Source organism: Medicago sativa, chromosome 4, assembly GCF_051527215.1.
Source record: "Medicago sativa cultivar Bolivia chromosome 4, Bolivia_mono, whole genome shotgun sequence".
NCBI lineage: Eukaryota > Viridiplantae > Streptophyta > Magnoliopsida > Fabales > Fabaceae > Medicago > Medicago sativa.
In genome coordinates this window covers 30,964,995-30,992,014 of record NC_140752.1, presented here as the reverse complement: position 1 = coordinate 30,992,014, position 27,020 = coordinate 30,964,995, and the positions used below count along the sequence as shown (strand labels likewise).

The 27,020-nt window shown below is 34.2% G+C and overlaps 1 protein-coding gene across 4 annotated transcripts; it reads right to left on the bottom strand.

The window, feature by feature from the left end:
* Positions 1–202: 202 nt before the first annotated feature.
* Positions 203–25,274, bottom strand: RGD3 (ROOT GROWTH DEFECTIVE 3). 4 transcript variants are annotated; one of them, XR_015005829.1, is made up of 30 exons: positions 25,122–25,274; positions 20,810–21,003; positions 20,628–20,722; positions 19,389–19,603; positions 18,887–18,941; positions 17,671–17,752; positions 15,920–16,251; positions 13,846–13,954; positions 13,105–13,717; positions 12,786–12,918; positions 12,582–12,650; positions 10,480–10,691; positions 9,117–9,336; positions 8,844–9,017; positions 7,375–7,800; positions 6,858–7,289; positions 6,555–6,674; positions 5,991–6,470; positions 5,003–5,541; positions 4,036–4,528; positions 3,880–3,948; positions 2,637–2,741; positions 2,331–2,558; positions 1,975–2,238; positions 1,836–1,885; positions 1,521–1,630; positions 1,333–1,415; positions 933–1,142; positions 515–751; positions 203–409 (listed from the first exon to the last, which is right to left on the bottom strand). XR_015005829.1 is itself a non-coding variant. In XM_085700968.1 (29 exons), the coding sequence occupies exons 2-29, from the start codon at positions 20,856–20,858 to the stop codon at positions 584–586; spliced, it is 6,135 nt and encodes a 2,044-aa protein (XP_085557094.1). In that variant the 5' UTR covers positions 20,859–21,003; positions 25,122–25,274; the 3' UTR covers positions 203–583. The 4 variants fall into 4 exon arrangements, 1 of the variants encoding a protein (XP_085557094.1); XR_015005828.1 differs by having other exon boundaries at positions 203–379; XR_015005830.1 differs by having other exon boundaries at positions 203–751; positions 1,333–1,429.
* Positions 25,275–27,020: the final 1,746 nt, after the last annotated feature.

The following is a 27,020-nucleotide window of genomic DNA, read 5'->3' as shown; positions in this document are numbered from 1 at the left end:
AATATTTTTTTTTAAATGTGTTAATTAAAACACGATGGGAAAAAAAAATTCAGAGTCCTTTTGCTGATCAGAAAACATCCAGATTAAGCAATTTTTCAAAATTTAAAAGCTCACTGGATGTTTTGCCTATAAATGCAGGTTTTTAAGTCTTGCATATTGATATTTGTTTCTTTGCAAAGAACATAGCAAACAAAAAGTAAGGTTTTCATGTTAGAAAAAACTATAACTATATAATTAGAACTGAATGTATAATTATATACAAAATCCAAAAAACAAAGAATAAATGTTACTCCATCCTCAAGCCTTCACTAGCTCATTTCTCTATATATTACCACGAAGGGCTTCCACCGGTCACTCAAACCTCACTCTCCTCAATGTCCTGTAAAAATACAGACACTGATTTACTTGCCTGTATGGAAACAGGACACAAGTAAATGCCACCATTGGGGTAATAAAAAAAGTAACGACAAAATATGAGGAAAAGGGTATGGGAGAAAAAAAATTGAGATGTTACAATGTCAAAATTTGTAGTCTTGGGAATGTATGTATATGTACACTCTGACTCTGAAATGAATCTGGAAAATTAACCATTAAGCTTCGCCAAAAATTGACTCAAATTGTACTCCTCTGTATACTGTGATTGGTCCCATAGATCCTCCAATCCTCCAAGTATTGCTTTCATTCCCTTTCCACTGCCTAATAATTTAGGGTCATCACTGTTGTCATCTGAACTCTTCGCAACAGAAGACCCCTATACAAATTATCATGCCAAAAACATTAGAAAAGAAAAACAAACCAGGGTGGTTAACATTCACCCAATTAAATATCTCAGTTAAACTTCATTCAGGTAACTAATCCCCCAATCATATTTATTCATGTAATAATACTCTGCATATAAAGTGGTTATATTAGACATAAACAAGTAGTAGTACCTTGGGGATTTCTGCTGATGCAAATAAATCAAGCAATTGATCTGTATTCATTGTTTTCAAACTAGCATTTTCCGCATTAATGACAGCATTAGCCACGGACACTTTAAACCGTTGTAGACTCATAACTTTCTCTTCCAGAGTACCACGCATTATCAGACGGTGAACATTAACTACTTTTTTCTGACCTAACCTGTGCGCTCTATCCATAGCCTGCATGTTATTAATATAAACAAAAGAAATTAAGACACTTATTCCCTAAAAGGCAAGACGAGAGTGATGGGCATTGAAGATGGTAAGAGGCCATGCAAGAAGGCAGCATTTCCATTCACCATCAAAAGTCAAAACCAAGCTGGAAAAAAATAAAAATAAAGCAGAAAGCATTGAATGGATCACAAATTACCTGAAGATCACGCATAGGATTCCAATCATGCTCCACAAAAACAAGGGTATCTGCAGATGTCAGGTTCAAACCAAGCCCGCCCACTACAAATAGAGAACTTCATATAATTTTCATGAAAAATAAGCTAAAATTATAAGACATGAATTTGATAAACAGGTAGGTCGAACGAGGAGATTTGTATTTTTTACCATGAGTCGTAAGCAATAAGACATCAATGGTAGGATCTGAATTGAAAGCTTTTACAATTTCAAATCGCTTATCGGTCTCAACTGATCCATCCAGCCGCAAATATGTGACACTGTACCATGAAAAGGAAAATAATGAAGGTTGTCATTATCAAATGGAAAAAAGTCAACCAATTTCAAGAATCATAATTCCATGTAAAAGCATGTGGCATCTGTTCAGTATACAAACGAGCTTTCAACAAAACCTTTATATAATATGAACAAGCATGCAAATTTAAACAACTAATTTAGTAAAACTATCGGGATCCAGGATCGTACCTTTTCATGTGAGTCTGAAACAAATCTTTTTCAATTATATCCAAGAACGCCTACACGCAAACAATTTTTAAATGATGAATCAGTGAACTATATATTAGTCTTCGGAAGAAATTAGCCCCAGGAAAGGGATAAATATTACCTTATGTTGAGCAAATATCAAGACCCTATGCTGCCCAATGCCAACAGCATTCTCAGTACCTGAAGCATCAACTCCAATTCCACACTCTTCGAGAATCTCATGAAGAGCAACTAGTTTTGGAGAGTGATGGAGTTTGTGAAGTTCTGAAATGACATCAGAACCAGCAGGAAACAGTTCCAAAAGGATGGTAGAGAGTGAATCTGGAATCTTCCCACCAAGTACAAGCAACGGATGACTACAGAGTTTTAGCAAGTATTGAAGTGCCTGAAAAACGGAATGGGTTTGAGGCTTAAAAAACGAGTCAAAAAACAGGTTGATGGAACATAATTTACTGGTAAAAATATAAATAACATTGCCTGGAAAACATGTGAAGACGCTTTAGTAGAACTGCTACTTCCTTCTGCTGCAGCTGACTCATTCGTTGTTACAATAGATGACACCTCTTGTTTTGCACGAGAACCAGAAAACTGTTCATAAAGTTTAAGTTGTACAGTGCTCAAATCACAGTATCTGTCTTGAATTATTTTCTCTGGCAGATCGGACAAGACTTCATCCTTTGTCCTCCGAAGGAGGAAAGGCATGACCTAGAGAACAAAAGTACATCCAGTTAGAAGAGAAAACACACCAATTTTGCAGTGCAGTAATAGGAAAGAGAAAATTACCTGCTTATGCAATGCTTCCATAGCAAGTGCTCCAGCTTCAGCATCCTTAGCAGAGCACTTTGGATCTCTTGAAGCTAAAAGTGGTTTTCCATATGTGCTTTGGAACTGGTAAAAGCCCACAAAGAATTAATGCCAATTGGGACAACCATCAATAAAATGCCAAAATGTATTGGCAATTGGCATGTAAGTATTCTTGTTAGCGAAGTATTACATAGATGGCTAAGACTAGAAGAAACGGACACTAGCCGTAAAAACACATTACCATGAGGAAAATTAGCACATTTGAACAAAAGTTTTGTAATACATTTTACACATTTGAATGTATGCACAACTCTGTTTTGCTGGTGGGAAGGTGTTTCTGTGGGATGAAAAAGCAAATAAAAACACCGTTGCAAAAAATCTAATCATTGCATACAACCAAAAGTTTCATAGGAAAAAAAGGAAAGCTTGTTGGTTTCAATTCCGTACTTCAGCAAGCAGTGGCACTGGTAGGTAAAACAATGCAAATTAAGAAAATACCAGACAGGTGCGAATGAGTTGTTATTGAATATTGGATAGATGGCATCCATTTTGAATAAGCCAACCACTACCCCAATAATCTTGGCCAATTCTATCCGAATTTTGTCAAATTGTTTAAAGCCATACAATGTAGCAGCATAATTATTCAAATTTATTTATCTCAGCAATTAAAGATATGAACATTATTTGGAAAAAAATATTCTACCTAGAACTAGTTACATTACATGTGAGAATTGACCTTTTAAATCAATCAAATTTCACACTTTTTTTGTGCTGAGACATGTAGAATTAGTAAACCAACTGATGTAACCATTCCATTCCATCCCCATCAGAGACAATTGGACGGCACAAGAGAAACTATACTTTTGAGGATTTATGATTATGACCAATCCACTACATCACATTCGTGATAATACAAAAACAAACAAAATGATGTCTGCATGGAATCCCTGCCTCCTCGATATACAAGACAGAGATTGTGAAAGTGAACCTTAATCAGAAAAATGTTTTCAAAATTAAGTCCAAATCAAGAATCTTCACAAACTTTATTTGGTTAACCATTTCAATTTCTTGAACAAAAATTAATCAGAATTCAGTCTCAGCATTTTAAGACCTAATAACATGTCAAATATATAATTTTTCCAAATCATAGCAAATACCAATATCAGTTGCAGTTAAATTATGGTAACAATGTCTATTACAATGATTGGCAGCAAAAAGATACCTGTCTATCTGTTCCGAGAAATCCAGGCATCAAAAAATCAAAAAGGGACCATAAGTCCATTATGTTATTCTGCAAGAGATGGTGACACGTTAATCAGATTAGTGGTGATAAGTTTTCTTTTAATGAGAATATATATACTCATCAGCCATCACCTACCTGTATTGGTGTCCCACTCAATATCAAGCGGTGTTGGGCTTTCAACTGCTTTACAGCAAGAGTAACTTTAGACTTGGCATTTTTTATTATATGTCCTTCATCTAAAATGCAGTAATTCCACGGCAGCTGTCCCAAATAATCAATATCTTTCCGGACAACATCATATGATGTTATAATTACATTATGCTTGCAAAAACTATCTCGAAGAAGCATTCGATCCTGAGCAGACCCAACATACTGAAGACTAGATATGACTGAAACATCAATAAACTTTTCTATCTCAAAGGCCCAGTGTCCAACTAGTGTTGACGGGCAAATAATTAAAGATGGCAGAAGATCCTCATTTCCGATTTGAGTTCGACGCTCAACTATTTCAGAGGCCACAATTGCTGATGCTTGAAGTGTCTTACCAAGCCCCATGTCATCACATAAAATTCCATGAAGTTTGAAACGTTTCAGAAAAGCTAACCAATTTATGCCTTCCTGTTGATACCTAGAATGATCAAAATGAAATACAAAAGGTTAAAAATTTATAGCAAATCTAATAATGCCCATAAACATCACTAACAACACAAGCCACATATCAAGTAAATAGAAGAAAAACAAAAGAAGGGGTGGTTTATCGCAGATGAGGTCAAAATACGATTGAAGTATTGAACATAGAAGACCAAGCTCGAAAATTCAAGAATTTAGCATCATTGGAGATGTATTATCTTCGCTGTGAACACTACACAGAAATTTGATGGAAACACTAGCCGGAACTGTGAGAAGATTTAAAACTGATTACATCATTAAATCAAGTTTTAATCACTAAACCAACATGCGACATTCCATTAAACCTAGTACTAGACAAGCAGAGGTGTCATACACTTATAAATATCAAAATGGAAAAGACAAACTCCCTCAAAAAAAAAAAAAAAAAAAAAAAAAACTCACACTGGAAAACCTAAACCACAGTCCAATTTACCTTCTCAATGTTACTTTCAATTCAGTGCACAACTTGTAATCTTCAATATGAGAGTTGTCAAGTAGCTGCTCCAGAAAATGTAAATCTTCTGCATTTCTAGATACACCTTCCCCTAATCCAATTGGTTGTGGAACACCACGTGCTAAAGGAAGTAATGGTACAAGAGCAGCAAAGCTATGGGTAACACTCTGTCTGACAGACTGATCACAATCACTCATGCATCGTAGAAGGGGAACCACCAGCAGAGGAGCATATGGGACCAACTCTACACCAAGCCCCTGAACAAGAAAGCTAATCAACATGCCTGCTCCTTGCCGAGCATGAACTGATGATGCATCTTCCAACATAGGGATAGCATTTTCAACCACGGCTCCCATGACTTTCACAATCATTGACTGGGCCATGGAGGTGATGCAGCGTGAAGCAGCTAGTCTAACAGCGACATGTGAATGCTTAACACATTTAAAAACAGATGGGAGAAGTGTCAAAAGTTTTGGCTTCAGCTCCTCATTTAACAAGGGGGCAATAGACCGCACAACCTATAAGAAAACAACGATGCATATTAAACAATACATTTTGAAATCAGTAAACCTGGCTCAAATGCATGTAGATAAATCTGAAGAATCTATTGAATTACTAAAAAAGATAATATAAAAATGTCATCAAGCTAAGATTTATAACTAAAGAATACATATCTACCAAACTTGAAACTATTGATATGCACTGTAGTATAAAAGGAAAAAAAAAAACATCCATAACAAATTGGGAAAATCCGAAGTTGAGTTTTATTTTCCAGTACTCTTTTCTGCATCAAAAATATAAAATAAAACAACAATCAAACTTTCAGCTAAATCAGGAAAATCCTCAGAAGTTGAGTTCATTCCATGTAATAATGTAGCAGTTCAACTCCATAGCAATTCACAGCTAATGATGCAAAAGTCTTGTATATAATAAGCCAAATTCATGGGAAGAAATTGATGGCACCAACCTGAATATTGTTAATCAAGGTCTGAGGATCACTAACAGACTCAATTGCTACAGTATCTTCCTCTTCATTAGCAGAAAGTAGAGATTCAGAGGAACTTGGCTTAAGAACCTCGGTAAGACAATCCCACAGCTTAGGAAGTTTATCAAATAGCAAAACACCGAACTTCTCACACAGAAGCCTTAATGATTGCTCAGATCCACGTCTACTAATAAATCCCTCCACCTTTGATCGATCCTCACCAGTCAGCACATGCACCTTTGACTTTTGTTTATTCACCGGAGTTCTGAAAGACAGAAGACCTTGGTCATCAATACTCTCGATGGAACAAATGGATTTAGCTTGAGGGGTCTCAGAGGGATCCATGCAAGTCAAACCACATATATTCCTAATTAATTTATCATTGGGGCAAGGTCTACGTGAAACACAGTGATATATTAGCTCAGCGAGAGCCTCAGCTGACTTAATTTGCAGTATTTCCTCCTGAAAGATAAGATAGGTATTTTATCAGTAAATTATACATGCATATACTATGCATGAAACATACAGTTAGAATATATGTAGCACCTGCTCTCGTCTGATTGAAGCCATTAAAGGCAAAATGATGGGATTGAGCCGTGTAGGAAACTCAGACATCCACACAACTGCAGCTGCAACTGCAGATGTAACCGTAACATGTAAATTATTCTGCAAGAAACAAGCATGTCAGGAAATCTATTGGGGATAAGTTAAAACACATAAATGATGTAAAAACCAAATAATACCGTACCAGTTCAAGAAATTTTAAATAATAAGAATAAGAATAAAAATGATAACAAAATACTGATGATGATGGTGATAACAACAATTATATTATTGTTTGAGACATACCTGAACACATTTCAAATAACCAGAAGTTGTCAAGAGCCTCTGTTTTGACGATTCAATATCATCCATAGTGTTCTTTATAGATTCGTTTGCAGTACTATCATTACACACTGCTGGAATTTTTGATGCAAAACCAATGGCATCATCTACACTCAAGTTATCCAACTCAATATTGGTTGTTGTCAATAGCTCGCTAAACATACCAGAAGACTTGACTGCATTTAGCAATTGAGCAGCCTCACTTCGCATCTTTGAATAAGTTCTTGAAAGCTCCGCATAAGGAAGAAGTGAACCTTTTGTTGGGAATGCAGAGTCAGAACATGCTAACAAGTCCAGCAACCAATCTTTGAGGCAAGCAGGAATAACATTGAGGTTTTCAGACAAACTCCTGGTCCTATTCTCCTTGAACCAAGAAATAAGTACCAAAGATGCAACCTAAATACACTAAAATATTAAAGACTGTAAAGGGTAGAAAATCATCTGGCTACGTGATAATCATATGCAAGTCAGAAATTCATACCTGGCGCTGGACACCAGACAGAGAGGTTAATGAACTCCATAGTGGATCAATTACATACTTCAAAGAACCCTCTGGAAGCTTAGAGGCAAAAGTTCCCAAAGCAGTTGCTGTAACTACCCGGGTACGAGTTACTGATATGTCGACCTCAGCACCAACAACTATCTTAATGGAATTCAAAGGAACATCTCCATTTCTATCTTGTGGAATAGTTGATTTCATAGATTCAAGGCCAAGAGCTCCGCCATATTCATTTTCAATCTTCACAGCTCTCATTTTAGCTGCTGCTCTAAATTGACTTTTTCGAGGAAAGGCAACAGGCCAAAACATCTTTGAGGCATCTAATGCAGAACCAAAAGGTGTAGATGCAAGTTCTATCCAGGAAGTCATGTAAGAGCTTGCAGCATTCTCCAGGTCCACGACAGAACACTGCCATCAATTAGGCAGAAAACTAATTATATGAGAAACAAAAACAATCAAGAATGCAGGAGAAAGACCAAAACAAGTTTTTTTTTATAAAAAATATACATTAATAACACCAAAGGGAAAAAACAATTCATTACAAACCACAGTAATCAATACAGTACAGCAGTGTGTAGCGGCTGACCTCAAAAAGGTTACAGTGGGATAGTGCATATGGATGACCACAATTCTGATTTTGTTTTATACATACAAAGAACACCTACAACTTGGTTGTTGATGCCATTGACGATAATTTTTATCATGTTTTGTTGTAAATATGATCTTATATTTTGTAATTATTTGTACACATTGTATTAGGCCCACTAACCAGGCCCTTTGGGTATAACATAGTCTATAAACAGTTTAGTGATTGTACTATCTATTATTATGCTTTTGAAATAATATTCAGAAAATTATTCTTCAATTCTACATGTTATCACAAGCTCCGGTTTCGGGGTCTTGCTTCAACATAAACACCAGTTGTAGTCTGTCCAGTTTCCTTTGTTTATCCCCCCTTCATTGCGGATTCTTGTTCCTTTGCTGCGTCTTTGCAGCCTTTTGAGATCATATGTGCCTATTTGTTCCTGTCACTCATTACAATTCACGTTCTCTGTGCCTATTCACCGTCGCCCAATTTCAAGCTGAAAAGCACGCTCACCCAAAGGTTTGTCGCTGCAAAACCTACAGCGACCGAAAAGTATGTGGACAGAAGCCACTACACGGGCAACCACCATTGCTGGACGTTTCCGACGTATTCCCTCCACGCACTGCCATTTCACGAATACCACTTCTTTGATAACTACCATTAATATATACCATTTCTCGAGTACTTCTAGTTGTACTCTACCATTACTCTTTCATTATTCTGGGTGTAAAGATCAGTTAGATAACTGACAGGGTTAGTTAGAACTAATATTTAGTCTATAATTACAGAATTGTAACAAAGTCAGAAGTTTAACAATCATTTTCAACTCTCAATACAGAATCAGTTTCACTGAAATCCAGTATACCTGAACAAGGAGACTCCAAACTCTCTCAGAACATTGCAAAATATCCTCATTTGTTTCCAATAGTAAATTCTGAAAAACAATTCTAAGGGTATCTCCAAATATAGAAGAGGGCCAAAAAGAAGCAGGGGAGAGCTCGGACATGCTTCTCTTATATCCAGCTTCAAGTAGCCTTTCCTGAAAATGAAAAAAATTGAGTAAGCCATTCCACAGTATACCACATCTTGTGAAAAAGAAACTATATTATAACTATGTTACAAGGAATACTATTATTACCAGAGTTCGTATTGCTGAATAACGGACAGATGTGATGCTGTGCCTCATAAAGGGCCACAAACGTGGTGCCAAAGTTGAAAGTACAAAAGGATTTTCTTCTCCATCATCTCCACAACCACCAGCACCATTTTCTATTTCCTTGTCGCTCATTTTAAAAACTTTATACATTTTCGGGACCATCTCTTGATGGGAATAGATTTCTGCAAGCAGATTCATTACACTGCAAACAAATAAATGACCTGTAAATTTGACTAATACATCATGAATTATTATAACTATATATATATATATATATATATATATATATATATATATATATATATATATATATATATATATAGGGTTTTGTTACAAGCCACCCTTTGGTGGTGTCTTTTAACAAGTCACACCTTAAGGTGTGATTTTCACTTTTTAGTTATAACTTTGCTAAAAAACACCTTCATAAAAGTAAGTTGGTGTCTTTTCGCAAATGCTCATAGAGTAAATTGATAAAAGACACCTTCATAAAAGGTGTCTTCTATCATAACCCGTATGTATGTATGTGTGTGTGTGTGTGTGTGTGTCTATATATATATATATATATATATATATATATATATATATATATGTATGTATGTATGTATGTATGTATGTATGTATGTATGTATGTATGTATGTATGTATGTATATATGTATATATGTATGTATGTATGTATGTATATATATATATATATATATATATATATATATATATGTATATATATATATATATATATATATATATATATATATATATGTATGTATGTATGTATGTATGTATATGTCTATGTATTGCTTTGCCAGCCATTAACAAAAAGCCAAACCACTAGGCTTTAACAAGAAGGACGATCATGAAGTATAATATGAAAACAAAATTAAATATAATTTGTTTAGGACATGTCCACAATAAATTGAGTGCCTAAGCACAATGCTAAAATTTCATCAATTTCATTTTATTATTGTTAGGTAGCCTTGGTTAGTTGTGATTTTGTGGGTGATCCTTTTGTTTTTGTGTGGTGGGTTGAGTACCACTTGTACTGATTCTATTCTTTCGGAGGCAGTACCTTTTGTATGTCATTTCATCATTAACATACTATATCAGTTTTTGCTGTTATAAAAAATTCATTTTAATATGTCCAAATAGCTATCACTAAAAATATGGCTCTCATTAACCAACATCGTACAAGAAATAAAATAAGGTATGAAAGCATGACTCGTCAACATGGAGCCCAGAAAAATGAGCAGACAAATATATTGTTTGTCATTTAGTTATTACAACATAAGAAGGGCCTAATAAACGTAACTAAAGGCTGTAAATTCCCCAAAATTTTAGCCAGTAAAATACCTGCTAGTGGATGGACTTAAATCATCCAAGTCAAGCAATATATCCCACAACAGCATCACAATTGAATGCAGTGTTTGACCCTGCAAAGCAACAATTGCTGCTGCAGCTGGTATTAAAGCATCAGCGGCAACAGCTCGGACATCATCATCTGGGTCCTCCAAGCCAGATTTACATGCAGGAAGAACACGTCCAAGCAAATCGGAAAGCATCTCCTGTGTCCGTAAAAGATGTGTTAGAAGTAAAGAAAAAAGAATAGTGTGAACGCTATTAGATTTCATTATACTGATCTATAATTTTTTGAAGAAAAAAAATATATACTTCACCAAATCATCAAATATAGTTTTAATGGGATGAGGATTGAAATAAACTCTATTGAACTACACAGTAGCAACTACGAGAAGGAAGAGTTCAGATGGCCTTAAAACGCCTCCTTAGTAGAGTAGTTAGTCCCATTACGCACATGTACCTGGAGCTTCTGTTAGGTTAACATTGTGAGAATACAGTTCTCTTATCATGTGGATATTGTACAGGATCTTTTCCTACCTAGTTAGTTTCTTGATAGTTCAGTTTGCTACAGCAGTCACATGCTGGTTGGCTTGCAGAGCTTTTCTGTTGAGTTTGTAGTGTTGTATCTTATCAAAAAAAAAAAAGTTTGTAGTGTTGTTGATATGATGGAAACAATAATTAATTTCATCATCAATCAAAATAATGATTTTTGTTGTTGTGGTAGTGTGCCACCATCACTAGACCTCAACTTGGCTCTATCAACAAAATTTGCCAAATCATGTCTAATCTGCTTAAGCCACTTTGGGTCGCCGAAGAGAGGATATTAAGATATTTCAACGTCTATATCATGAAATGCGTCTTCATTTTTCCTTGCCTGCTTAGAAGAAGCTTACTCTCAAGGCCTGTTGTGATGCCAACTGGGCTGCTGATTCTTCCGATTGATGTTCTACCTATGGAACAACCAGTTCCAGTTACTTTGGTCCAAACCTAATTTTCTGGTGGTCTCGCAACAAAACTGTTGTTGCCCGCTATAGTGCTAAAGCCAAATACAGAAGCTTGGCACAGGTTATTGCAGAATTGTTGTGGATTCAGACTTTAGTAGTGAACTGTGGGTTCCAGTTTCGCTTCCTCTGACGATCAGAGTGCAGAGGCACTGGCCCATAATTCAGTGTTACATGCTCGCACCAAGCACATGGAACTTGGCATATTGTTTGTGCGTGAAAGAAGTCCTTGGCAAGCAATTCATGGTGCATTACAAACTTGGTCAAGAAAAGATAGCAGATCTACTAACCAAGCCTTTGCCTTTTACCAGATTCAGTCTTTTATGGGACATGCTCCAAGTGACTGAGCTTCCCTCTGTCACCCACCTTGAGCTTGTGGCTAGCGAGTTGAGAATACAGTTCAATCACTTATCATCTACTGAACAAGATTTTTTCCTACATAGCTGGTTTAGTTTGTTACAGCAGTACAGTTTCCGCATGCTGATTGGCTTAGAGAGCTTTTCTGTTTTCATATTTTTAATGTTGCCTCAGTCTAAAAATATAGATTTTATGCTGATGTCTTGTAACAAGACTTCATTTCATCACCAATCAATAGAATTATTTTTTAGATTCTCTCTGAATCAAACATGATACAAAAGTGACTAGTCAGTTTCAGTTAATTATTATTAATTCTGTTAATTTTCGTGCAGTTGGAGAGGTACCTCTTATTATAGTTTTGCACTTTGTTTCTATTCAAAGAATATCTTTTGACAATAATTGAAAAGCACGGGAAACAAAAATAGTACAACTACTCGAAAAGAAAGAGCCACAACAATTGCTCGTAAAAATAATTCTGTGCATATAAAAATCTAATACTTCACATTAATTTCCTAGAAATAACTAAGGCCTATAAAAATAACTACTGTACATATTGGAATCTAACACTTCATATGAGACCTGTACCACATTTTTTATAGCCAATGTCTGGATGCAGGTGACTAAATTATCTTACACAAAACAAAGGCTAAAAGGAATACACATAAGTAACTATATACCTCAACCATCATACATATTGTAAAACCTATATAACAGAATTGGCAGCAAATAAATATGCACCTGCCGCACAGCAACCAAATATTTGATACCCAGAAGACTGCCATGACGAATCTCCCATTCTGGACTACACTGAACATAAGGCAACAGAAAAAGCATAAAGATTAAAAACTAATCTACGTCAGAGAACTCAAACCAAATCCCAAAAGGAAAACCCAAAGCAATGCTCGCACGTATAGAGATATTGCACAATTAAATGATGCTTACCTGCATTTTCAACAATATGTTCAATGTTTCATTTACTAGTGCAGCATGCATATACTTAAATGCAGCACCTAATGCCTGTGCACAAGTTTCACGCACTGGAGCAACAACCTGATCAGATACATAATCTCCAAAGCTGAAATAAAATAACCAAAAATTATCAAAAAATAATATTTGCAGACAGAAAGACAGCGTCATGGCATCACACTGACAATAATAGCCAATCGTAAGAACAGACGAAAGAAATTTGCCAATCAGTTGCACCAAAGTTCAGCAAAATCTAGTTCATTTATTAGAAGATATACAGAACAAAATATCATACCGGTCAAGTGACAAAACACACAAAAAGCGTATGACACAGTCGTGAAGAAATTCACAGTTTCGAAGCCAGGAACTTCTAGCCACTTTAACCAAATTCATCAGCTCACAATTCTGAGGAAGATTTCTCAGCACATTAGGGTTTCCAGTAATCATTTTGTCATCAGAGTAACCCTTCTGCTCTGTAATATTAGCAGAGTCCTTGCATGCATCATGTAAACCGTCAGAGTGAGTTTTCAGATTCATATCAACAGAACTACCGTCAAATTTCCCATTCCCATAATCCAGAGGTAAATTGCATCCCTGGATTTCAGAACTAATGTTGTTTTCAATATCACCATCGTTGCTGCAAGTCATCACACTATCCATAGAAGTTGTGGATGATACGTCTTCAAGTTTTGGTCTCTTCAAGTTCAAAACAGACTCATCTGCTGAAACTTGCATATTTAAATCAATGTCCCTCTCTCTCTTCAACGTATTTGATATATTTTTGTCTTCTAACTCCACAAACGATGTCCCACCCAAGTGTGATTCATGTTTAAACACTCCAGCTGAAGCACCTTGGTGTGTTAAAATCTCCCTCAATGCCATCACGCTACCATGCCGAACCTCCCAAACTAGCAATGGCATTTAAAATAATCATACAAAGAACATCATAAGGTGAATGTAAAAATCCAGTCTAATTATATATCCCACATTCTTCTTCAAATTGTACAAAATGTGACAATAAGGATAAAACGTGTACCAGGATCAAACATATCAATAATAAGTTGCTCAACAAAAGTACTGAAAGGCCATTGTCCATCTCCATCATGCTCAAACCCATCTTCCTCGTGATTAACTTGTTCGGATGCCTATATAAAATTCCAATGAAATAATTCTGAATTATGACTTCTGATTGCAGATGGAAGCAGAATAAATTTGCATTGCAAATAATCTTAAGGTCAAGATAGCATTTCCAAAGACAGACAACAGATTGAAACTTGAACTATTGCTCACAAGGACATGCCAAGCAAATTGATAATAATATTAAGGGAAAATTACACACACCTCCCCTAAGATTAACTAAAATGACACTGACACCCCCTCTAATTTTAAAACTTACACTAACCTCCCTTAAGTTCTTTTTAAATAAACAAACACCTCCATTTTCTATTAACACCATCTACTTTCCGTTAACTTTTTTTCTTTCAGAAATTTTCATCAATATTTAACGGAGATTCTTAAATTAATAGTGAGATAAAATAAAAAACGCAAAAGCACCGTAAACGCAGTTGATAACCATTTCATTGTTGTCATCAACCCAATGCATCATTGATAAAACTAAAAGCACCTTAAACGCAATCAAACACAACCTGGTATCCACATTATTTGTAGCAATTTAATATATAGAAAGAAAGTGTACACCATCAGATGCTGAAACAACAGTAAATGCTCATGTTGCAGACTAAGCTTCAAAGTCTTTATGAATTTCAAGGTTGTCGGGATCGAGATATAAATCGTGAGATCGTACGATCTCGCGCGCCACTAAGCCTCCGCCGAGTTGGAGCGGTTCGAAGATCGGAAGAGATGGCGGAGCGTGCGGCGCGCCGAGGAAGATCGGAAAATCGTGAAATCGCCGCGTTTGTTCGCATGACAGAAGAATCATGTGAAGGCGTGTAGAGAAAGAGGAGAAGAGGAAGAAGCGGCGCTGCTCAAGGAAGATAGGAGGGACTGTTGCTAACGTGACAAAACTAGGGTTATTAAAGACTGGGCTTATTCTTTTTTGAACATGGCCCTCTTAAAACTGGGCTTGCTCTGTTTTGAACATTGGCTTCCTAAGACTATTTTTTGTTTGAAAGGGGACTCTGAAAACTTAAATGATAAAATATTTTTGATAAAAATAAAATAACATCAAATAATAAATAATAGTAAAAATATTATTTTAGTTTTATAAATAATATATTTTTATTATAATAGTAAAATAAAATAACAACAAATAATAAATAATAGTAAAAATATTATTTTAGTTTTATAAATAATATATTTTTATTATAATAGTAAAAATAGTATACTGTTTTTTTTTTTTTTGAGGTGAAATATAATATATTGGTTATATTTTTGGGACTTGGTGGTGTTTAATAAATAATATATTGTTTCTTTATTTTTGGTGGTGAAATATAATATGTTTTTATAATTTTTTCAATTCTTTGGGATCTTACGATCCTGGTTACGATCCTACGATCTACGCTTTTTCTATACCCCAACGATCTTCAATGGGATCCCGATTTTGACAACCATGATGAATTTACTCAAAAGGATTTCGATAGGTGGAAGTTAAACATCGACACAATTTCCATTGCAAATCAAAGTTATGCATAAAAGTAACTCAACATGATTCAACAAATTGCCATGCTAAAAGTAACTCCACACAATTCAAGCAACTGATGACAACCTCCACTGGGGAGGTTTTTTTTTTTATTGATCCAGTTACTTGAATTTAGATTCAACGATGGAGTATATTTTCCAGGAAAATTCCCTCAAAAAATGAAGTTAACAGAGAGTTAATGGTGTTAATGAAAAAGGGAGGTGTTTGTGTATTTGATGAGAACTTAAGGGAGGTTAATGTATGTTTTAAAACTAAAGGGGGTGTCAGTGTCATTTTAGTAAACCATAGGGGAGGTGGGTCCCTAATATTAATAATTAATTAATAATAACAGATAACTGCTGCCAGCAATGAGTAATGCCAACCATAGGAGTGCAACCAAACAAGTATGTAAGGACATGGCCAGAGAGGGCCAAAAATTACCATAAAATTAGCAAGTAAAATAGAACAATACCTTACTATAATTTCCTGAATCAGGACATGTGCCTTTTGAGGTCAAATTTTGAGTACCTGAAGGCTCTGTTCCATCCTCGCACCAGCTCTTTGTTTGGTCTTTAGAGTTAATTTTTGCTTTGCGTTTTAAAAGATTCCGTTCTCTAGCACTCGGCCACTTTGATTTGACACTAGGAACCATATTTGCAACCATTTTCTGGATGTTATGTACAGAACAAGATGTAAAAACTTTATGATCTATGCCATTCAGATATGAGTCTGATTTGTGTGCCATGAGATCTTCATCTCTTATTACATCATTGATATCCATAAATTGTTCGCACACATCCAAACCTACATTGACAGAAAAGGATTTCTGAAATCAGTAACACATAGACTTGGGTAAGTTAGAATAAGTTTTGGAAAAAAAAGGAGAATGAGTGATTATCTAAGATATTCTCTTTTGGAACGTTCTTTCAAAAGCTACTCATTTCAAGCTTCTTTAATTTTTATTTTTTTTTAAATTAAGCTTTAAACAAATGAGCCCTTACGTGAGATACAATTTAATCAACATTATTAAGAAAATGCATGTGACATTATAACCAAGCACCCCCAAAAATAATGAGAAACGAACATATCTAAACGCATTGATCGGTAGCAGAAAATGAACATAGAACATCAGACTGAATTCACTGTATTAAAAGAAAATACAGGCTTGTTATCAATGATAACCAAACCTCGATTTATGATTTACAAAGCAAAATGAAAAAGCCCAAGTGAAACCTAGGCAATTCAAAGGCCAAGTCACTTCCCAGATTCTAATTGAACTCCAGCCTATTCTACTCCCTTGCTCATGCTCACTATATTCCCTCTCATTTACCTACAGGCACCCCTCACTTTACAAGCAGGTTTGGTAAGGATGAGTTAGGCCCAATATAAAAACTATTCAAGGTCATCCATCATCTATATCCATGCACAAGCCCACTAGCGCTGGGCGAGATGGGGTGTATTGGGAAAACCAAGTCCCACATAGAAAAGAGATGAGGCCTTAAATGATTTCATAAAGAGACACACCCCAAATCCACCACTATTGTGTCAAGCTTCTCATCCTCCTTCACCGCATTTAATTTGAGATATTGTTCCACCTAAACAATCAAGGTGCACGCCTCCTTTCCATTTAACCAGTGGCTTCCTCCACTTCTTTCGTCTACAAACCTCTTACGAGTTGTCTCCAATTTTGTCCTTGTTAACGAAAAGGCATCTTATCCAACGTCTATTTAAGCTCATTCATCTCAGTCCTCTGTTGATATTTAAATAGTAAATAATTATATTTACGTTGTAAATATATTTTAGCTTACTCTCTAAGCTACTTAACTCCTATATAATAAATCTTCCGTTGTACTATTCAGACACACGGTTTTCATCATATGTCTCTCTTTTCTCTCTTATTCAACATGGTATCAAAGCCTTTCCAAGATCCATTGGGTCACCTACTATCAGGTTTCCGCTATCAGGCCACACACTATTTATGTCCACGAACCAACAAGCCCAATGGTGCAGGTCGTGAGGGGGGGAGGGTGTTAAAGAGTCCCACATCGGACAACATATGGCATGAACATTTGTTTATAAGTGGGGGCAATCTTCACCTCACAAGCCGGTTTTGTGAGGTTGTGTTAGACCCAACAACGATTTTCTAACATAACTCATAAATGTTGAGCGATCACCAACATTAAGATATTATAGCTTGAAATAGCTTGAATTAATCTTACTAACCTAATCGACGTCGAAGATTTTGCTTCTGGCGAACCAATCGCTCCTTCGGGTTCTTTATATTATCACTTGCAATATCATATTCCTGAAATGGAAAGACATAAATTGTCTATGGAAAAACGCACATACAATAAAAAGAACTGAAAACTTCAAAAGGAATTCATAATAGCTCTTTCGCTATACGAAGTATGAAGAACGTAAACCAGTTTCTGCACAACAATTGCAATGTAAAAACGATTTCAACTGACCCGATTCAAATCTACTCCTAATTTGGCATTATGGAGTACATACCAAATTCAGCTATAATACAAATCCATGCAAGTTTGAAATTCAGTTAAAACAGGACTAGCTACTGTCCTAACAAAAATAGTGTTTGCTGCATATTAAACTCAAGATTTACTAGGACCCGAGGAAAGTTCTTGGAAAAACATTTGCTCGTTCTACAATCTACGCATAGATTAGAAGGCTTGTAAACACTTCATAGAATTTAGATCTTAATTGCAATTAAACAATTATCCCCAAAAAAGTCCTAATCCATAGTGCCCTGCCCAACAACAGCTGAGTATGTTAAAAATAATCACTAATGGAAATTTTGAGTGCAGTGTGTGGAACTCTTTTGTGTTGTGCGACGTGTGTTGTCCTTTGTTGCTCAATCATTTTCTGATGAATCAATATAATTCAATATGGCGACCAAGTCTAGCTAGGTCAATGGTTAGGAGGAAGAACACGATATAGCACCATAACAGTTTTACAAGGTGGATATTAGGATTGTTCCACATTCCAAGTTTGGAGTCCCCCAAATTCTAAATGTGTTTTCTATAATTTGATTTTTTTTCCTCTCTGTTTCTTTGTTCATCCAGCCTTTCTACCTTTGACATGGAAAGTAGAGCAAAATCTTATAAAACTTGTATGATTATTTGACATCATAATTTCCCATGCATCGCCACGTTTTGTCAAAAAGAATTTAGTTGTTCGGTCCCAGACAATACTTTTCTTCCAGCTTTTTTTTTTACACTCCTTTTCTTCCAGCTTGTAAACAAGGAAGACTATATACCAATTAAGAAAAACAACTAATATGTAACTTTTAGAAATGCAAGAATACAAGCTCAACAAATCAGGGATATTTAGTAATATATTGGGTATGTATGTGTATAGAGTACGTTGACATTAAAAAATACATTAAATATAAGGTTGAGATTGTAACGAGATATTATTTTACCTGTCCTCCTGATGCTAATAAAGCTCCAAATTCAAGCACCTTATTCATATCAAAGCTGTCAAGGGGTAAAATTCATGAAGTAAATATTTCAAAAGTTACACTCAATGTAATAAAGATGGGAAAAATTATTCACAAACAATATGAAACACTGACTTTTCAGTTCATAGTGAACGATTGGTGTATTTTACTTTGTAACAGCTTTTCATGGTTCAATATAAAGGTTTAGTAAGAGAATACGGAACTATAACTTAGTGACACTGTTCAAGTTATGCAACTTTTTGGTGTCTCAGCATTGAGCATAAAGCTGCAACTTTCATATGATTTTGTTTATACTTCTCTTTGGTGTTCTTCCCCCTGCTGTTTCAAGAGATTTACAATTTTTATCTGTAGAGGATTAGGCAGCCCATGCCTCACTGACAATTTTTTATGTTCCTGGTTCTGTCATTTTTTCTATTTTGAAGTAAAAAAAAAAAAAACTCAACAATTGTATTGATTGAACAACCTTCTAAATGAGCTTCCTGTAATTTTTGCTTGTAAATAAGGCCATGCACACAGATCATCAACACTACAAGATATCCCACTCTCAGACATTTTTGTTACAACAGAAGCAATAAGTTCATTCAAGCTTATGTGCTTAACATTATCAGCAATAGACCCAATTGCATGAGCAGCTGCAACTCTTGTATCCCATTTTTTACTTCGCAGATATTGAGAAACCTGGACATCATAATAAAACAGGTTCTTAAAATCAATGTGACAAATAATTCGCGGACTATCAATATACAAAACAAAGAGAATAACAACCATTAGTATTTAATATTTGTGTTGTATAAATTTCAAAGTATTTTGCCAAAAAGATATTTAATTAAGAGATCAAAATATTATATGTGGCTAAACTCTAGCACACCTTTATCACTAAAGCGATAGTCAAATTTCATTTTAAACATTTATACAAAATATAGGAGTAGCAGGTAATCGTTAAGTTTATGAATATTCATTTCTTCAATGAGGAGTTATGTAGTAAATATCGGATAGCGGCCGACCCCAATACTAGGATAGCCGTGTAGCGGGATAGCCGCAATTCTAATATTTATTTATTCGGGAGCATCGCAACTGCTGACCGCAGATCAGTAAAAAGCGTTGCACTAGAGGTCATTTCTACTTCACGATTGTGGCTCTATTAACAACATAGATGAACCGGCTATATTACCATGTCAAGAACTAACAACTACAAAAGGTTGCAATAGTCGAGGCTGGCTGAGAAATGGTTTTTATGTCGAAACATCTCTCTATATATACTCCCTCTGTCCCGAAATGTAAGCAAACTCACTTTCTTTGTCCCTAAATGTAAGCAAAAAAGACAAACTTTTATTCTATTTAATCTTGTTTTTTTAAAAAACCATCTTTTCCAAGGATTTTTTTGCTTATTTTCATGAAATTAAATGCAAATTACATTCAATATCTCTTCCAGTTTCTCCATAACCAATAGCCAATAAAAATTGCTTTTACATCTTTCCATGAAACTTATTCCAAAAAAAAAAAACACAAAACTATACTCCAAATTCTTATGTTTTAGTTTTCTTAATAAGTGTGATTTGAGTTTTTATGCTTACAATTTGGGACAGAGGGAGTATATAATATATATTAATATAAATATAATAAGAATATATGAAGAAAGGCCATAAATATGATAAAATGTTGCAACAAAAGCAAGGTTACATTACATTGGAAAAATCAATACCTTCTTAAGAAGACTAGTCAAATCTTGAGGGTGCGATTTTGCAATCTCCCCGATCTGCCGAGCTGCAGTCAACCTTGTTGCTTGGGTTGAGCCAGCTTTAAAGATTTGGTTAAAGAAAACTCACGGAAAAAAATATATAATAAGTTGAGTAAATGTGAAGACAAGAAAAATATGGAGGATACTGTCCAAAAGAGTAAGCAAGCGCTGAAGCCTGGATGACTGTTGGGCCATAACAAATCATTCCAAATGCTTTGTATCTCACTTTGCCTATAGTCTTAAGTGCCAACTAGCAAATATGCTATCCAACAAACACATTAAAATTACTTTTTTGCAACTAATACAGTTGCATAAATAGACCTCTATGCCTTTCAATAATCTGCATCCAAATAAAATCCACATAAAAGTCATTGTTAAATATAATAAATCAAAGACATATAAACTACTTTTGTAATGTCAAGCCAGACACACTGCTATGAAACCTAGGCCAAGACATGCTTTATGCAATATGCGCTGGAAAACCAATCATATATTTGCTACTCTCCTAATAAAAAGACAACTTGAACTTGAGAGTGGTACGTAATAGGAATAACAAAAATGATATGATGGAATGATGCATGACTCAAAGTTTCATACAACTCTTGCTTCCAATAAGTATCTTATTGTAGAAAGTCGTTGCTCATTTCTTGTCCGCATTTGGTATTCTATTCTGAAGGCAGTAACTTTCAGATATGGATAAAATTAGCATTATTTTATTTTTGAAGATTAGGATTATGTTTTCCTTTTTTTATTTTGACAAGTAAAAGTTTAGGAAAGTTGGGTTCCAGAGCTTTCTGAGGCCAGGAAAAGTCACAAGGCTTACAGAACTGACAGAAGTACTTACAAATTCCCGCAAGAGATGTCCTCACATCGACAGCGGGATTCAAACCAAGGTCCTTGTGGGATCTCAGCTGAATCCTTACCAACTGGATCACCTATGTTGGTATGTTTTCTTTTTAAATTTCAATTAGAATTTTTATTAGGAATTGGGATTAGGATTACTTTATTTCTTCTAAATTGAATTTAAAGTTTCTTTATCAAGATAAGATTCTGCATAACATAATCTTTACTGTTAGTAGAGATTAATTAGGATTAGGATTAGGATTCACTACATTATTATCTATAACTTTTAAAAAGGAAAATTGCTATTGGGATAAAGAAATAAGAAATCAATTTAGAAAAATTTGTGTTAGTCTTGGAGGGGCTCTGTCAAGGACGAGTCTACTTCTTACTTTCACCATAGGTCTAAAGAAAACTTCTACCATGTCAAGACCTGTGTCCAATCCCAGGCCAGGGACCATAGCAACTTGCAGAATCGTGTCTAGATAAAGAAACTTCAAATTCAAATATAAAAGAGATAAAATAATCCCAATCTTAACTAGCACTCCTAATTAATCGAACTTCAAAAAGATACCATAATTTGAATCTTAAAAATATAAATTAATCCTAATTTTTTTCCATATCACTCTCTCATTGTAAAATATACTTAAGGATCCCGGTAATAGCCAGGTGTCTAGATGCTAAACATAAACTAGGGAGAAGAAAAAGATAAAGAATCTAATGTGATTCAACATATAGCAAACCATGGAACTAAACTAAATCCACAAGCAAAATATAAGGAAATTTTATTATAATCAAAGAAGATAACAAGGAAAGGAGAGCCACTCAAAACTAATCTCAACAAAGCCGAATCCATATTACTGCTGAAATATAATTTAATATGTTGCACAACCTAACAACTGATTTTACAATTTATATGCATATCCATATGTATGTATGTACATAGACTCAGGTTACGCTGCACGTTTTTCAGGTCAGGACGGACAACTATAATCGGACGGATACTACAAAATTAAAGTTGCACACGTCCCGGATATACATCCGTATTATATGCATTGGGTACTCATTGATACGCATGGGTACATACTAAAAAATAGTTTTAAGAAAACATGGTACACATGGGTTTTTTTTGGCTATGTGTTGTACCACCTTCACCCCTAACTGATAAATGAATTCCTTGCTCCTTTTTGTTGATAATATTGATACTCTCCCTATTACTTTGTAAAATATACCCTAGTTTCTGATAAGTAGATATCCCCTTCTATATTTCTCAGTACATATTTCTTGATTTCTTTCTGATTTGCAGTGTAGTAAATTAGAAAAGATTCTAGGCAGTAACTAAATAACCAATCACTATATTAGGAGATACATTTCGTGCAAAGATTATTATACATTCAAGTGACTTCTAGTCTAATCCAAAAGCAGTTTAGCACCAATTCTAGTCTTCTACTAAGGAAATTCAAATCATTTTTTTTCCTCCCAAATCTACATATTTAAACAATTTAGTCATGTTTGTATAAAATTCAGTTTCTATATCAATGTACTGTATGTTAGACTTTGGAAAAATATTTGTACCCCATATCAATACCCGTGCATCATAGCAAGGAGGTCAAGCCTATATTATATAAGGAAAATGTTAACTTGTGCCCCAAGGGCACATGATAAGAAACCAAAAGTAGAAATAAAATCTTTGAAATTGTATATTCTTAATTGTGAAAATTTTAAATTTTATCTTTCTTACTTGTTCGTATATTGATTAATTCCTTTTTTAGCTTCTTAACTTGTGCCCTAAGGGCACAAGTTAGCATGACCCATTATATAACAATATCCTTCCAGCAGTGACCCGTAACTCATCTTTACCGATTTAATTTTAGCACCAATATAGACGCTCCATGTGGTCATTTTTAGAGTACATTTCATGAATGATACACAAATAATCCAGATTGCTTCGTTACAACATTTAGCTTCTTTGGCTCGCTATACTCTCAGTTTTAAATGTTAGCATAATATGTTACCCTCCTCACGATATGTACTTTGTCTCTTCATCAGTTACGAACTTACTATAGAATCAAAAAATTCCTCACAATAGAATAATAACAATGACTTCGCAGCACATGAACAAATGTCCAGATTGTTCTTCTCAAAACAATTTAGGCACTGTTTACTTTGTGCATGCATTTTCTAATTTCATCTTCTAAAATTTGTGTTAATTGTACTTGCTGCTAACAAGAAAATACTAGTCTCTTGAATGAACAATTGTGAGAATTTTTTGGAAACAATAAAAATGCTAAAAGAATTGTTTTCATTATTTCCAAAAACGCAACATCCCTATCTAGTATTTCATCTTCTCTCTGCCACAACGATTCACTACAAGAATCTCACATTTACTTATAAGAAAGTTAAAATAAACACATGATTTAAGAGTCCCCGTTGTTACAGCCTAGTGGTTGAGTTGTGAGGACATTTTATGTTGAATCCCGAATTCAAACCCGGGCCACCACATTTTCGCCTACATGTGTGTTTACTGGAGTGTGTGTTGGCCACTAGGTCAATAACAAAATAAAAACAAAAAAACACATACTTTAAGAAATGAAAATAGAAAATATTTCCACAAGGCAAACAGGCCTAATAGTGACATAGCAGCACATGAACAAATGCTCCAATTTTTCTCGCGGAATTAATCAGTTGTTGAACATAACCAGAACGATTAGGAATTATCAATCTGTAATTCAGAAAGCATGCTAAATTCATCAACAGCAAAAGCCAACTAATACCACAACTAAACGAACATTACATTCTACAGCATCTACTTTACCAATCCAATACGAGTAAAACAGAATCAACAACAGTTACATAACATCTTTCTCTCAAAAAAAAAAAAAAAAACAGTTACATAACATCTTTCAAATAAAAAAAGTGGCATAACAAGAAAAACCTAAACCTACACAAATTGCAAGAAAAAAAATGAAAAACCAAACAAACCAATACTTCTGTTTCATTATCATTTTCCACCGCAAAACAACAATAATTCCAAATAATCCAAAATTCAAAGCATCGGTGTAACAACGAAACGAACAATACATTTTCTACGCATGCTCAATTCATCAACTGTGAAAACTGACTTACTACCACTATAGAACGACACGACAAAATCATTTTAACAGTAAAAACTGAATTATTACGCTCAATTCATTCATTTTTTCAAATTTTTACCAGTGTCGACGTCTCAGTCTCTGTGTTCCTGGTGTCCGTATGGTTCATAGCTTGTTACACAACTAAATGAACATTACATTCTATTGCAGCATATTCAACAATTCAGTACTAAGAGTAAATCAGAATTAACAACAACAGTTACATAACTAAGAAAAACCTAAAAACGTTACAAATTGCAAAAATGAAAAACCAAACAAATCGTAACTTCTGAATTCTGATTCATAATCATTTTCCACCGCAAAAACCACAATAATCTCAAATAATTCACAATTCAAACCATCGATGCATCAATTTCGAGAAAATAGAAAACGAAAAACGATTTCGTGATTGGAAAACAAAATGCGGCAATTAAGAGTAGATCATGCGGTAAATGGAAGAAGAAATTGAAGAGAATGAGAAACGAGCCTGTGATTGAAGGTGTTGGTCGGAGAAGTTTGTTGCGACGGATAAGGGAAATTCGCCGGCGGGAATGAGGCGGCGGGAGTGTTGTGAGTTGAGAGCGTTTCCGTCGATTGTTAGGGATTAGTCGAAAGGAAAGAGATAGAAAATAAATAAAGTGTGTATTTCCTTTAACAATTTTGCTTTTATAAAATAAAATATAATAATTTTTCAAAAAAAAAAACCTACAATAATTTCGTCAAAAATAATAATAACTTCCGATATTTCGTTAAAAAACTAAGTCAAAATAATAATAATAATATCGTTCAAAAAAACTAAGTCAAAATAATAATAATAATAATAATAATCATAATAACACCCCTCAAAATAAAAAAGTTTAATCGTAGTTTTGATATTTTCACCATTTTAGAAAACTAGACTCTAACCCGTGCGATGCACGGGTTTTGTAGAATTTCGTATATAAATATCATATTGATTATACATTCAATACTATGCTATGAAACGACTGCAAAAAGCAACAAGAAATTGCAAAAATTACACCAATTTAAACTATTAATAGGAGAAACAAAGAGGCCGGCAAAATTACAGAAAAAAGTGAAGTTTCTAATTATAAAATTATCATTTAGATCAGTCAAATTATCTACAATTTTAAAGATGCAACTTTAATATCGTATAACGTAGTAAGCGTACACCAAAAAAAAAAAGAACTACTATCAATAAAGGTACCGCTAATAATAAAAAATAACTGCTATGAGAGAGGAAACTGCTAAGGCGGTTGGGGCTTTAAAAAAATGTTTTAGTCATGTATTTCAATTTTGGAAGCAACAATATTTCAACAAAAATAGAAGTGACATAGTGGTTATAGTTGTAAAGTGTGAGCATAGGGTACCTGGTTCGATTTCTTGCAAACTCTTTTTTTGCATAAAAGTTACTCAGATCCACCAAAAAAGGCGGGATTAATTAGGGCAAACTTATCAGAACTGTTTAACATTTATATATATTAAGATTAAGATTAAGATTGGTCCCCTATATTAAAATTGGGTTAATAGGTTTTTACCTCGATTTCTTGCAAACTCTTTTTTTGCATAAAAGTTACTCAGATCCACCAAAAAAGGCGGGATTAATTAGGGCAAACTTATCAGAACTGCTTAACATTTATATATATTAAGATTGGTCCCCTATATTAAAATTGGGTTAATAGGTTTTTACCCTCATGTAATATATTTCATTTTTTGTTTTCACCCTGTAAAACTTTTTTATCAGATTCCGTCTTTGTAAAAAAAAAAATTGTTTTGGAATACACCCTTAGGCTAGTTAACTTTGCATTTCCGCTGATGTGGCACGTTGAGTCACCTTTTTCTGATGATGTGGCACGCTGATTGTATAATAAATTTTTTTTATTGTGTACACGCGGCATTTGTGATTTTTCTATAAAAAAAATAAAGAAAAATTCTGAAAAAATTTAAAAAAAATGAAAAAAAATTCTAGAAAAATTAATAAATATGAAAAATAAAGAAAAAAATTCTGAAAAAATAAAAAAATACTGGAAAAATGAAAAATAATGAAAAAATAAAAAAATTTCTGGAAATTGTTTAATAAGTATCGAATTTTTCAAAAAAATTATAAAAAAATCTTAATTAAGTTCCTGAAAAAAATTGAAATTTTTATTTTTTGCATAAAAATAAAAAAAACAAACTCTTCATTGTTGAAAGAAAAATTTGAACTTTTTTTAAAAAATTTCAAAATATATTTTCTTATTATTTTAAAAAAATGTTTTAGCTTAATTTAGAATTTTTTTTATAATTTTTTCAAAAATTTTGATATATATTAATCTTTTCCAGATTTTTTTAATTAATTTTTCTAGAATTTTTTAATTATTTTATTAATTTTTCCAGAATTTTAAAA